This window comes from Nymphaea colorata, chromosome 7 (genome assembly GCF_008831285.2).
Source record: "Nymphaea colorata isolate Beijing-Zhang1983 chromosome 7, ASM883128v2, whole genome shotgun sequence".
Taxonomy (NCBI): Eukaryota; Viridiplantae; Streptophyta; class Magnoliopsida; order Nymphaeales; family Nymphaeaceae; genus Nymphaea; species Nymphaea colorata.
The window spans coordinates 20,156,009-20,170,518 of record NC_045144.1 but is presented as its reverse complement, the minus strand read 5'-3'; the positions used below and the strand labels follow the sequence as shown (position 1 = coordinate 20,170,518).

General features: G+C 37.7%; 1 protein-coding gene across 1 annotated transcript; it reads right to left on the bottom strand.

Annotated features, from left to right (window-relative positions):
* Window positions 1-3,533: 3,533 nt before the first annotated feature.
* LOC116257591 (fimbrin-2-like) lies at window positions 3,534-12,542 on the bottom strand. The gene is made up of 14 exons (XM_031634498.2): window positions 11,871-12,542; window positions 11,597-11,767; window positions 11,155-11,393; window positions 10,885-11,056; window positions 8,795-8,833; window positions 8,571-8,639; window positions 7,964-8,080; window positions 6,376-6,587; window positions 5,808-5,963; window positions 5,393-5,592; window positions 4,732-4,889; window positions 4,523-4,619; window positions 4,235-4,326; window positions 3,534-4,067 (listed from the first exon to the last, which is right to left on the bottom strand). The coding sequence occupies exons 1-14, from the start codon at window positions 11,955-11,957 to the stop codon at window positions 3,780-3,782; spliced, it is 2,097 nt and encodes a 698-aa protein (XP_031490358.1). The 5' UTR covers window positions 11,958-12,542; the 3' UTR covers window positions 3,534-3,779.
* Between the last annotated feature and the right edge of the window lie 1,968 nt (window positions 12,543-14,510).

Here is a 14,510-nt window from a genome sequence, read left to right as displayed (position 1 = left end):
GGCAGAATGTATATGAAAATATCACAAAAAAAAAATGAAACAAATATTTAAATAAATAAGTTATATAAATAAAAACATTAATTGCTAATGCATGATAATTCTATAAAATCAAATTTGAGTTAGATGCTAACTAAATGAAATAAAATTAAGTAGTTGGAATTAATTTTGATTAAAAAATATTCAAGTATGTCCTAATTGCTGAAGTACCTATGTGACTTAAAATAAAAGGGCAAAATATATAACTTGTTTGGGAACCCAATAAGTCACTACTTATTATGTACGTCAAAAAGGACACTTTGTGGGCAAACAATATGGTTTTGCTTCCAAAACTAAAACGGCAAGTTTTCTTTAACCCTGAAAACTGGATTTACTTTTTGACAAAAAACTATAAAATAACCGATACTTTTTTGTTACTTTAAAAAGTTAAGTGTCTATATTAATTGTTTTTTAAGTCTACAAGTGGTTGCTTACCTAGATTTGAAGCATTTGAAATTTACAATAAGTGTTAAATTCTTTAATATATTAATGTTTTAACAATCTATAATTGTTTACATTCACAGAATAATTCACAAGCACAAGTTTTATAAAATGTTAAAGTAGCTTCAAAATATATTTGTCTAAAGGAAAAATAAATTGCCTTTGAGAGAAAGTTTTTCAGATAATTTTACATGATTTCACATTGATTGTAGAAACGAAAGAGGAAAACAGATGTAAACTCGCGGAATAGTAGATCTACATAATGTAATTTAAAATTTTCAATTATTTTTTAATAAGTATTGAAGTGTCTTTTAAGAATATTTTAGCGTTTTTTTTATCAGTGAACTGTATTTGAATGATTGTATAACTCATGTGGCTATCCATAATTTTTCAAAAAATGGGTGCTTATTTATACGTATGCTTAGAATTGAATGGGCATAACTTGAATATGGTTTTCAAAATAGTTGCGACTTGCCAGTACTTAATCAAACGGTAAGAAATATTTTTTCTGGATTTTCTATTTAAACTATCCTGGAATGCAACGAGAAAATGTCGGGGGCTTAAACTTTCCCGATTTTTTGGCCCCTAGATTGACGGCAAAGCCTTGACGCTTTGCCGCTCCTCGCTGGTCGAACTGGTGCCGCTCTCTGCTGTTATGAACTGCGACTGTTCTTTCCGCTCGTTTTGACTGCACCGCACCGCTTCTCACAGTCTCACTCTCTCTCTCTCAGGCCGGCAAGTTGCTGGAAGGGGTGTTACGGCAGCCGGGATGAATGGCTGAAATGGGGCTTTTTACCCCCTTTCTGACAACCAGAAAAGTGTCTTCCAAAGCCAGATGTAGCAGTCCAGGCATGCCCTTGAACGACTCTCTCTCTTTCTCAGGCCGGAAAGCTGCCGGACCCCCTCTCCGGCAACCTGAATGAACAGCTGAAAAGGCCTTTTACCCACCTTCCTGACAAAGAAAAACGTGTCTTAAAAGCCTAATCTAGCAGTCCAATCATGCCCACGAACCGCCACGGCTGACTGTAAATTGTTTGGACTAACACATTTTGCGTATGGATGATGGAGGGTTGTCATGCTGTTGCGAGCCGCTGACCTTGCTGCCCTGTCTTGATGCTGCACAGAGTACTCGCAAAGTAGAGACCTTGAGGGGATCGAAAAGGGTGTCGTCCATGGAGAAGGCTGTGAATTGAGTTGGTGCAAGCAAATTATCATATGCTTGGAATTATCGTGCATCTGTTCATGAACGGTATCTACCTCCTAATATGATTATACTACCACTTGGACTTACTGTATTAACTGTAGCAATCTTGTGAGATCCATTTCAGTTTCAGGTAGCTCCATTGAAGATCATGAAGTAGATTAGCATGAACATGGAATATCTCGATACGTTGCTATAGCCACAAATGTCATGCTTTCTCTACGTTCCGGGGCTTGAAGAATCGATTAATGTACACAGTGCGCATGGACGTAAAACAATTTGTTGCCTTGATGTGCAGTCTCACGGATGATTCTAATTAAATGAGCAATCCTCATTCAGAGTTTGCATGGGAAACGTGAGATCAGGCCAAAAGTGACACTTAACATCCTGGATCTTGGCAATTTTTTTAGCAGTTCCTACAATCGTCGAACTTTTAGGGATATAAAATGGTTCGAATTCTCGATCAAGCTAAATGCCTATGAACGGCCCAATGATATTATGGAAAGTTGGTCAAATTTGTTGAATGGCATCCCATACAGTCGCTGCAGGAAAAGAATTGCTTAAATTTGTTGAATTGTCTATGCCTGTAGAAAATTTATTCCATCGCGTGCACAGACACGTGCATAGGACCTTTGAAAACTGGATCATGAAATGGTACCGCCATTGCTGCTTCTTCAACCGTCTCTCTCTCTCTCTCTCTCTCTCTCTCTCTCACACACACACATACATGCAGTAAGCAGCCATGGCAGAGAAAGGGCCGGTTGCCACAGCAATTAACAACTTAATAATTCATGGTTGCATCTTTCTTTCTATCACTTGCAAATTATAACAGCCTGCAGCTTGAACTTTCAAAAACATTACGCTATTGAACTTTACAATGAAATCCCATTTAGACATCAAAACAAAATAATCTCGTGGTTTAGAACCATACAGATCATATGCACAAAGTCATCACTAAAAGGTTCCTTAAGACCGCTTTTACTTGTACCTCTCCTTTCCATTTGCGTTATCAGCTCATTTGCTAATCTTCAGTTAACATAGTTATATCATAATTTAATGATAGCATTTTTATTTGACATTCAAATGTCAAATACATTCTGCCACATGCGTAGGCATGCAACATTCTATTGCTTATTCTAATTCTTCATTTTTTTGCCAGCTGAACCACGTTTCTTATTATTGTACCATCATCAAGTTAAAAAATTACAAAAGAAAAATGGCACAGCTGCGACCCCATCGCAGACAAAAAGAGACGGCATCGACCAATGCAAAGTCAGAGATAGAGGGAGAGAAAGGACGGAGCCCCTCTCTGGTTTGAGGGAGAGAGATATTCTCAAAAGAAAGATGGGGGCACTCAAAAGAGAAGGGGCTGTTGTGGCAGCCCATTCTCTTTCCAGGGCCGTCGGGGGTGGGAGAGACTTACTAACGTTTGAAGTTTGAACGCAAACGAGGTTGAAGGTTCCTAGAGTCTGGCTTATACCACTTTCACTTTCTCTCTCTCTTTCTCTCCTCCACACAACCCGTTCATTTGGTAGTCTTAGCCGTAAAAAATATTCGAGAACAAACACAAACGGGCAAAACGGGTAAGATCACTACGAACGGTTGAAAAAAACAGGAAGACAGAACTGGCACAAGATAGCAACACCTTCATCATAGATCTGAACCATTCACAACTGATATCGAGGATGAATTTGAGTACTAATTTGGCAATTCCTATTCCATGCCACTGTGCACACTGGAAGTCTAATGCAGGAAAGTGCAAAAAACCAGTTCTTCATCACTCGGATAGAGACGTACGTGTACTGATCAAAATGCTGGGATTAAATCCACCAGAACATATATTTACACATCTAGCTTGAATCAACTGAAGCCTCCAGCTTATATGACGAATTTTAGATACACTTTGTACTGCCCGTAAAAAAAATTACAAGCATACACAGTAAGGGACAAACTTATTGCTACATCAGACTGATTTTACCTACGTACATCTTTAATGCCAGTGACCTGTTCGTGTATAAAGAACCAAAAAATAAACAAATAAACAAATAAAAGAAATAAAAAAGATAAAAGTATAGTTTCTCAAGCGTTGTGCTTTTCCCTTTTACTGTTGCAGGGGCTCACTAGCAATGCTGTCTCCATCTTCAGCAGATGGTGAAGAAGATTCAGTGGTTGGTAAAGGGCTTTCGACAACCTGCGCAGATGCTTCGGAGGTTGTTTCATCTGTACATGATGTTTCTGAAACACTATCTTCAATTCTCAAGGCGTCAACACCATTGGAGATGCTTCCGTTTTCAATATCTGGAGTGGCTTGAGGTGCATCTTCAGATGGTTGTTGCAGGCTCCAATACATGATGCTTGCAGTCAATGTCAGAATCATCTTTTGGTTCACCTGCCAGAAAAGGAAAGGACACAGCACACAGCAAAAGGCAAAAACAGATCACAAAAGTGAAGGATAGACATAATATTTTGTCATATTATTTCCATAACATAAATTCCAATTTGGCACATGTCCAAGTTCCAACACAAGCAATAATAGAAAAGTCCAGATAGTAGTACCTCCATGATGTCCTCAGGCAACAAGAAAATGGAACAACCAAGCTTTCGTGCTACACTGATAATGTATGTTGCATTCAGTTTCTTCTCTTCGTCTGCATCACAATGACAGGAACATGGATCAGAAAACAACAATAAGTAAAGGAGAATGGCATTAAAGATAATTGACAAACTTTTAACTTCAGAAAGCCAGAATACCATAAAGACCAGTTCAGAGATAATAGTTTCAGATCATGGATAGCAACAGAATGAAAAAATCAAAGAAATTTAAACAGCATTATGCAAGCATACCACTTTCGCCTTTTGTGACAAGGTTCCAGTTGACAACTCTTGGCTCTACAGCACTGAGAAGTTCGAGGAAAAATATCCCGTTCGAAAGATTTTTATCCTTTCAAAATAAATAGGAAAAAAGAAATAGAGGAAATACACTGTAAATGCATATTCCAAATCCGGAATTTGTGAATGTAAAATGATGAATGCAAACAAAGAATATCTGATACCTTGAAACTTTCCATTTGAGAGTTTCTTCCCACACTCTTGACTTTATTGTTTGCCCAATTCAGAATATCAGCATCAGTCATCTCCTTTCCTTGAGAGTGAAATCTCAAGTTCTTCAGAAGCTGAAGAATGTTGTATCTCATCAACTGCCATAAAAAAGCTGAAACAGAACAAGTTGCGCCTTGTCATTGGAAAATGGAGAATACCACACTCCCTTGACTACCTTAGGCAGAGAACAATTGGAATAACTTAAAATATGCAGTTCTTCCATGATGCAATTTAATGGAAGTAAAGACCAGTGGTACTATATTGGAAACATAGCATCTCTCTCTTTCTCTCTCTCTATAAAAAGCATAGGCCATGAGGGTGATGCAGTTAAGAATTGACAGCAACAGACACTAGCTTTCTTGCCAAAGTTGAAGCACCTACCTAAGGAAATGATTAGTCAAGAAAAAAAAATACATGTCTGCAACAAAAATTTATGCACCAATTAAGCAAAAGCGTGGTTTCAAATTTAGATTGATGGCACATAAAACAGAAAATAGTTCACCAGAGGAAATAGTAGTCATGCATATCATATAATGTAGATGATATGCTGCACCATCCAAGCTTTTTAAGAATATTATGAAGTCACATAACTTGAAATTTAGTTATCAAACTTACCAAGTATCAATTTCTTGTTTCCTTGGACAATATCATTTCCAGCAACATTGACGAGAGAAAACTTCAATTCCTTCCCAACTAGTACAACCTGATTACAATTTTCCACTTTCCTGAATGGCATCTTGATTGGAGGTTTGGTTGCTTGTTTCCATTTAACTATCCCTGGAGAGACTTTGTCAAGAACTTCCAAGAGAACCCATCTACGTAACAAAGTAGATACTTAGCAAAGGACATTGAAACAACGCCAGATGTTAAAAAGTAACAATGGAATGTATAACCATGCTTTAACATCATGCATGAAAATTTGTTAGACCAAACAAAAATTCACCCAAGTCAACTTCAGTCACACATATCTACAACAATCATAACCACTCATTCTCTATTTCATGGGCTGTAAGCAACATATACAACTTACCCATTTCTAACATCCTCAAACACATTGTTAACATATGTAGAGACGCCAAGACTATTGATCCACAATCTGAAAGCTCTCTCTTCCCTTGAAGTTTGTACATCATCAGTCATCCTTTCAGCAAAAGATATCTTCTTGCTGTCCACTGACAAACCATTCCTGTAAAGGTAGATATAAGAACAGATAGTATTAGCTTACAACTAACAGCATCTATAAAGAGAAAAGCAAGAAAATCCAGTTACACTTGTCCTGTGGAAAATGTCTATACTGGTAATGTAATGGAACCAGTCCTCTTAGACTATACATCACAAATTAGATTAGAACGAGAGACAGCTCACATTCCTATAGGATAAAAAAAATGCCAATATGCAATATGAAGCAACAAACTCAGCAAAAAATGGTGCCTACGGTCACTTGCTAAAATGATAAGAACCAATGAACATCAAAACATGAATGATAAGTAACTCCACAGGTAAAGCAATCAAATTCTCCAGCTTTGAATTGGAAAAACTTAATGCTGCATATATGGCAGAACAACTATACTGATGGACAGCAGAAAATGTGTTCTTACCTGTGGTGAAATATATGGGCGACAAAAGCAAGATTAAGATTTGGTGAGCCTTCAACAATGTCCTTAGGGGTTAAATATCTTTTGCAATCCATTCTCTCTGCATGCTCAAGTACCATGTTTGCTCTTTCTGAAGGATCTTTTGCATCCAGTGCAGCTGGATTGCAGTGCTCTGGTGCAAGGACATTTAGAAGAAAAGCATAGGCTTCTCCATCCTGCAACACAATGGCATGATATACCAACTATTAAAGAAACAATTAATCTGAAAGAGACAATTTTGGAATAAAAGGGTCAGCAACAGGAGATACAATTGTTCCGATATCACAATGGGAACAACCATTAACTTACCAGATTCCTATCTGAGTTGAGGTTTAAGCTGAAGGGAGTATTTAGACAAGTCACCTTGCATTTGGCAGGAGTTGAGACTGATCTAAACCTAAGAAGACATTTTGTCCTACATAATCCTGACAACCTAAGGAGATATTCTAAGCATGCAAGGAGATAAGAGGAAGCCATTCAAGGCACTCATGTGCATGCAACCACTGAGATCCTTAAGATAGCCAAAATCCCAGGTTTTTGTTCAGTTAAGCAACAAGAATCTGTGGCAAACACAGATTTGAGAAAACTTAAATGCATCTAAGAATGCTTTATCAATTTCATAATGGCTGTTTTGTTGTCCTTTTTTAATTCTAGAGGCATTTCAAATAAAAAAAAATAGTCCCACTCAAAAAGACTCAATCTAGTTCTATTTGAATTTTGAACTAATTTTCTGAATATATTTTGAGAAATAATTTGCTTCAGAGACAGATTTTCATGATATCAGTCCCAATAAGGCTAGTTTTCCAAATGTCAAAAATCCCATTAGGAATGAGAATATTATTGCTATACGTGGGTGTTGTCCTTTAGGGATTGACATGTTCATAGGTAAATGGTGATCCATGACTTCATCTACATGGTCAACAATAGACTTCAGAAACAAGCTTCACTTTCACCAGTAACCACAACTTCAGTGTATCTTCCCTGCTAAGAAGAGCAGCATAGACCCCGGATGGTAATTATTTTTAGGCTCCACTGGGAGGACAAGGTCAGGTGTCAAAACAACTAAGTAAGCAGTTATATAACTTTCAATAGAATTTTCTTCCTGCTCATCTTTCCATCTTATATATAAAAAAAAAGTTAACCTTCTGGTACAAGATGAAAGGGAGATCAATGCTCTTACATGAACCGATACAGTTAGAACAAAGTTTCATTAGTTGTATCAAGCAGACACTTCTTTTGACACTTGTTTAATTGTTTTGTCCTTGTAACGTCAGATAATCTGACCGATGAAACTTACCTTCCTCAATTTATTTAATTTGACTTACATCAAAATGAACAAGGAAAAAATAGTAAAATAATCAAATTTTACATGAAACATAAAATAGCAGCAGGAATGCAAAAATGAAGCAGGCATTTGTGAAATAATTATCAACAGTTTAGCTAGCTAGGTTGAACAGCAATTTCCCAAAAAGGTTACAAGTTAATGTTGACATTAGCTATGACCAGGGTAAAGTATGTTGGAACTTCTGTATCTAACTAAGGATGAGCATACCTTCACATCAGAAGAAAAGTTTGTTATGTTCTTTTTGTAGCCAGCTTTCTTGAGGTGAAAGTTCATCCAACGCAGTAATATTTTTTCTGGAGATAAACCCATCAGTTCCTCCACATCCTACCAAACAACATGAAGCGATGTCAATAGATTGAATAAGATAATTAACCACTGGAATCCAGACCCCAAAAATCGGATTTGGTAATAGTATCTAATTAATAATTTGATATAGGCTTGATATGCAGTTAATACATATGCATCTCAGACTCCCAGTTGAATTCAAATGTCACTAACATCTAAATCTTATTACATGGAAAATTTGGATTTTGATGCTCACGAGATCCATTTTTTTGTTTTAAGTGACTCCAAATCCAAGTCAAAGTTGAAATATGTAAAAATTGACTATGTCAGACTTGGTAATACATAGATCTGGCCAAGTCCAAACTTAAATTCACACAACATGCACACACACACACACACACACACACACACACACACACACATACAGACAAAGTTACAAACCATGAAGAGCCATTTCAGTGATAAAAGCAGAACCAAGGAAGGAACATTAAAAACATGCATGATTATAGCTGATTCAACTATTTTTTACCTTGCTATCATCCACCAACTCGACCAGCTGAGGAGTCTTCCTTAAGTTCAGGTCTGCTAACAATTGTATCTAAAATGGAGAAATGAAGTAGAATATCATACAGATGCAAGTCTTGCCAATCCCAAAACTAGCATCCCCCTCGCCAAAAAAAAAAAAAAAAAACCACAGTAACATTTCAAAGCATTCGCCCACTTTGCAATAAGGAAAATAAACTGAAAAATTACCTTAATAATCTGCGATATCAATCCAAGGACTAGGTGGGGCTGCATCGAGAATACGATATCAGCTTTAGTTGACAGTTCTCGACTATATGCATGAATGGAAATCAACAGAAAAGCAAGTTCATATGTCCAAAAATGATTTTGTAGTCAGCCAAGGATGGAAAGCACAATGGTAAACATCTTTTGGCTTGTATGTATACAGACTTTGTGAAACTATTAAGGTAGGAAAGTTACTTCATCAATGCCATTTGTCAATATATATCTTTTGAATCCAAACTTATTCTAGACTAAAATTACTCAAACGACTGTTATCAATCAAGAAAAAATGGAACAAACAAGGAGCGGCAACAACCACTTAAAGTGATAAAGTAAATAAACACAAGCCAACAGCTAGGTAAGACCTTAAAGTTTCGAAGAATTGAAGCCAAACTATATTCAATCTATTCCTAAAAGAACTGGAAACTACCTTAGCAATGTCTCACAACTACAGATTATGATTTCAATTGGAGTTACCCCAACATGGACTTGGGCGTGGGGTGTCTATAACAGGACAAGTAGTTAAAAACAATATACTTTCGAGCTTGGGCATGTTTGTTTGACCTTGTATTTGCATAGGAATGAATTTCTTATGTGTCTGTGAGGGAGAGAGGGCGGGGGATGATAAGTTAACAACACCTTCCCCCAATGTTGTGCATTAACATAACAGTTGGAATGCTACACCCTTGTAACTAGTTACAGAAGTGTAACGCCCCATATCAACTTATTTCCTATGATGTGGGGTTGCGTCACACAATATAATTCAATACAGCTGAATATCACATGACATGGGAGTGGCGGAAGAAAAAGAGGGACCCGAATCTCTTTTCCATTTTGGGCTATAAATCCCATAGATTCCTAAACACTTTCAGGAGTTGTTATGAGAGAGTTTTTGTCATTTTGAGGAAGAAAAAGCCAATCTAAGGCTAGATTTGCAAATGAGAGATTCTTTCATTTGTATGCGACAACCTATTTCTACCAAGAAAGTATCAAATCTTCAACTCTTATTATAGGTGCCTCTTGTTTTTTTATGATATGGCTTCAAGTGACCTCAAATAGAAATCCTGAGCAAGAGTGAAATAAGATAATTGGTTGAAATTAGTTTGTAACTTTTGTTAAATAAAAGAAATGATTGTTGGAGGAATCTCTCAACTAAAGCACCATTTAGCCCAGACACTGATCTGCAAAGGCTATGAAATATTAATATATTCAAATGATTGATATTCTCAAAGCCAAAAAATTAGAAAAGGAAATGAGACATTGTTGAAGTGGGCTAGCATGAGGCCTGAGAAGTGGAGAATGATGATGTTTAGCTTTTACTTCCGATCCTACTGATGCTAGTATCAGATCAAAAGTAGCTAGTTTGACGCAAAAGGAAAAGGGGGAAAATTTCAAGAAAGTAGTTCCAGCAGAAAAAGAAGTGGAACAAATGATGGTTCCTGCAGTAGAGCACCCAGTGGTTGGTTAAATGCTTCTTGCATTCATTAAATTTTTTTTCCCTTTTCATACCGCACCAGGTGACAACCATAATTTCCAAATGTTTGGTAGAAGAGACAAGTAATGTAGTTGAAAGATGGTTATATGATAAAGAATAGCATATCGTAATGATTTCACAAACAATTTGATGTACTAGATTCTTGCATTTAAAAAAAGCCAGCCACCACATTCTAGAAGGAAGATCTTGAATGGTTCAACGTTGAAGGAGTAGAGAAAGCAGATGATCAGGAGCACATATACACCAAGGAGAATGTTGAATTTGAAGGAGATAATGGAAATTAAGATGAAAATGAAGCTGATTCTCATGTTATAATTAAAATGAATTTCCATTCTTGTCGCCAGTGCTGCAGTAGATACTATCTGCGGATTGATGTTGACCAATCTTCCTATGCACTTTCAATAATTGCAAAAAACGCATAATTCACATACAAATGAAGAAAGAAAACACAAAAGGGATGATAACAGGGTGGACCGTGAGAATATTCTAGAATTGCAAAAAGTGAACCTAAACAAAAGAAAACAGATATTTATAACTAGAAGGCAACGTGGAGCGGACATACCCTTCCCTCAACCAGATCCTGTGTTCCAATGTTTACGACAGTGCACCCAATTGCCTTTGCAGAGTTCAAGCAAAGTGTATGGTTCTCATTCCGTTCCCATGGATTAAGAACCTTTTTGGTGTTGATTGCTCGCTCATCAATAGTCCCAGGCACAGCAACATTGATCAATTTACTGCACCAAAACACATTCAATCGGTAGTACAACCTTTAAACTTCTGAACAGACAGGTATATGTCATACGGAGGAATCAAATAACCCACTTATACATACCAGAGTAGGACCCCATCTTTTGAAATATCAAAAAGTTCATTCGTAGCTGGATCTATGGGAAGATATCGTTTCAAAAATGGATCGTCTGCAAGGTAGCTATTAATATGAGCAACATAAGATGCCTTCTCGGATTCGCTAATCGTATGCAGAAGGGTGGTAGTGGCAGCCTTCAGAAACGCAGACGCATGCTTCGAATGACCCAGTTTCTCATGCACACGTCCTTGCAGATTTAAACAAACCTGCCACCATTCATGTGGCGCAGAATCAGAATTCCCAGTTCAAAGAAATCAAAACTACCCAAATCAATTTGTCCAGTCTAAAATGGTCATGGACAAATGTGGAAGCCATACAAATTAAATGTAATCAAACCCGAACGATCAAATTCTTTCAGCAAATTGACGAAATAAACTATCAATTTCAAGAAGAACAATAACCAACGAACCCGAAGATACGCTTCAAAATCGATCTCTTCCTCCGTGTTTGGATATGTTTCCCCCAAGAAAGCAGCGATCTCCTCCTCGGTCAACTTCTCGCTGAATCGCTTGTTCTTCGCCAAAGTCGCCGGCAAATCGGCGACGGTGACATGCCCGGATTCTCTCTTGACGGAAAGGAACTAATTCCAGAGAATCAAGATTCATAATTCAACAACTATGATAGCCGAACCAACAGGGAACACCAGACAAATCAATAACGAAAAGGAGGAAAAGAGAACTTACGCTCGACCTCAATCCACGAAGTTCGACCTGCGTGAATTGGCTCTGAAGCCATTGATCAGAAACAAGAACGCCCACGAACCCAGACATGGCCGTCGCTGTCTGGGTACCGCCAACGACGGCAACAGACAGGAAATGCAACAATTGCAAGAGCAAACTAACAAGAGTCCGCCCTTACTACGCCACAATTTCTCCCAGAAAGTCAGAGGATTCCTCAAATTCTTTGGAGAAATCCAAATCCCATGTTTTTCAATTTATTCAACGATTGTAAACCCAATTCTCAACATTACATGAAGAAGCACATAAAGAAAAGCCAGGCACGAAACCGCCATGGTGACGAAGCATTGCCACCCCAATTCTACCTATCCCCACAATTCACCAATGAAGAAAACCTCCAATCGTTTCATCCAAAAGAGATGGAACAAACTGTAGCACCGTATATCTGGCGTTCCTTTCTTAGAAAAACAAAGAAGGGAAAAAAACTAAAAGAAAAACAGAAGAGTGCCAACGAAGATTCAGGGATTGTATTTTTGGTACACCTTAACTGTTAAGACTTGAGACATTCACGCCCCACTCTCCCTCTTTATTTATTCAGAATAGTCTCTCCCTCTCCCACAACAGAGCATCTCTGAGAACGAGAGAGAGAGAGAGAGAGAAGGGGGGAAGAGAATGAAGTCCACAAGCAAAGGAGGTGTTTTGTTCATGCGTCTTTATAGACAATCTCCTCTATGTACCTTCTGGGCCCCTCAAAAGTCAAAAACCCCAAATATATCTCTCCCTTTACTTCTTTTTCTCTCTTCCGACTTGATGCCAAATTGGTAATCTTAAAAGCGATTCGGTGCCTCTCATTTTTCCATTTTATTATAAATCAGTTTAGTCCGAAGTGATTTAAAGAAGGCTAAAGAAACCTGTATTAGCCTTGTAGGATACTTATAAAAGGACGATAGGATTTGAATATGAAGCGATATTGATAATATTGGGCTCTTCATTGATTTGGAGGTGTGGCCGTGGGTCATCTGAATTTGGTGGCGTAAACAACCTGAACGTGCCGGAAAAAGGCGTGCGCCGCTCAGGTGTACCGCGTCTCCTCCCCTCCCCTCCCCTTTGCCTCCGCCGCCAGCTACTCCACCGCCGGCTGGAACTTCCAAGCATTTAAGATTTGCATGAAGATACGCGTCAGCAATCAATGATATGAGTTCTTTTACATTGTTGAAGGAACCTGCCATTGGCTTCAGCGCCATTATTTCTGAAAAATCTCACGAGAAAAATGCCTTACAATAGTGGGGTTGATTTGCAAAAATTGCCTATCTTTTTGTGTTCAACCCAATTCAGACGAATCATGAGTGTCATTTAAGATGTACTTTAAAAAAAATACTACACGTAGGCCTAGGCCCAACCCCAATGAACTTTCAGATAAAAAAACATACATTTACACGTAAATATAATTGAGAAAATATATACGAAAACCCCAATCAACTTTCAGATAAAAAACATACATTTACATGTAAAGATAATTGAGGAAATATATATGAACTATGCGCACCATTATTCTTCGTCCATCTCCTAAAATTTGATGGTGGAGTTTAAAAATGATTAGAAATAAAAACAAGCACTGATAATAATTTTTAGCATGCTCAAACAGTTTTTGTTTCAACAAGATTGGGAGATGAAAAGGCTATGAACAGCTCGATCATATTAATTACTAATTTGAATGCTCACTCTTAGATGTTGTCCATCAAAATTTATTGTGATTGATGTTGGATGGTAGCCTACATATAGTCTATAATTTTCTTAGCCTTTGATATAAACATATATTATAGCCTAAGAAGACAAAAAATATTTTTTATTGTTCAAATACCCAAGTTGCCCCTCCTAAATTTATTTGAAACAAGCAATTAATGAAAAGTAACAAAGTTTGAGCATATTTTTATTGTTTCATTTATTAACCTTGTGCCGCAATGCTGCTGGGAATAGGGCTTCCACGCTCCAAGTTCATTTACTACCCTTAGTTCTCCATGAAGGAATCAACATGAAAGAAGTGACGCAGTGGCAGCATGTTACAAGTTTCTCAATATTGAAAATTTATTTCCCTGTGACGTCTAAACGTCGGAGTTACTGCATGGTGTAAGTCTCTAAGATGGAACGAATTAACACGAAGGTAGTACATAAGTGGCAAGATTGAACTATGAACTTCTCCATCCTCAACAGCAGAGCCTGCGATGTGTTTTGGATGATTAAATATTGCAAGAAAGAAACACAGAAAGAATAAGAAGAAGAAGACGAAGAAGAAGAAGATTGATTAGATCAGAAAACGTACTCTTATATGCTTTGATTAGCAACGAAATCCAAAAAGAAACTCAAAAATAAAAAGAAAGGCAAAGGAGGTCAATGGTCGGCGTCTGAAACGCTCCATTTGACAACTGGAAATCAATTAGAAACTAGAAATGGAGATGGGGAAAAAGGAACCACAATGGCCGGTACGCCTTGTTGATGTTGGTAAAAGAAGGCCGGTTCTGATGAAACAGAGGCTTACTGATACGAGATTGAGTTGCGTGCACACGTCTGTGGAAGGCAGTCGCGTGGACACGTAAGGCTTACTGATTCTGGTTGTCGGCGTTGTCATTGCCGGAGAACCTGTGGAAG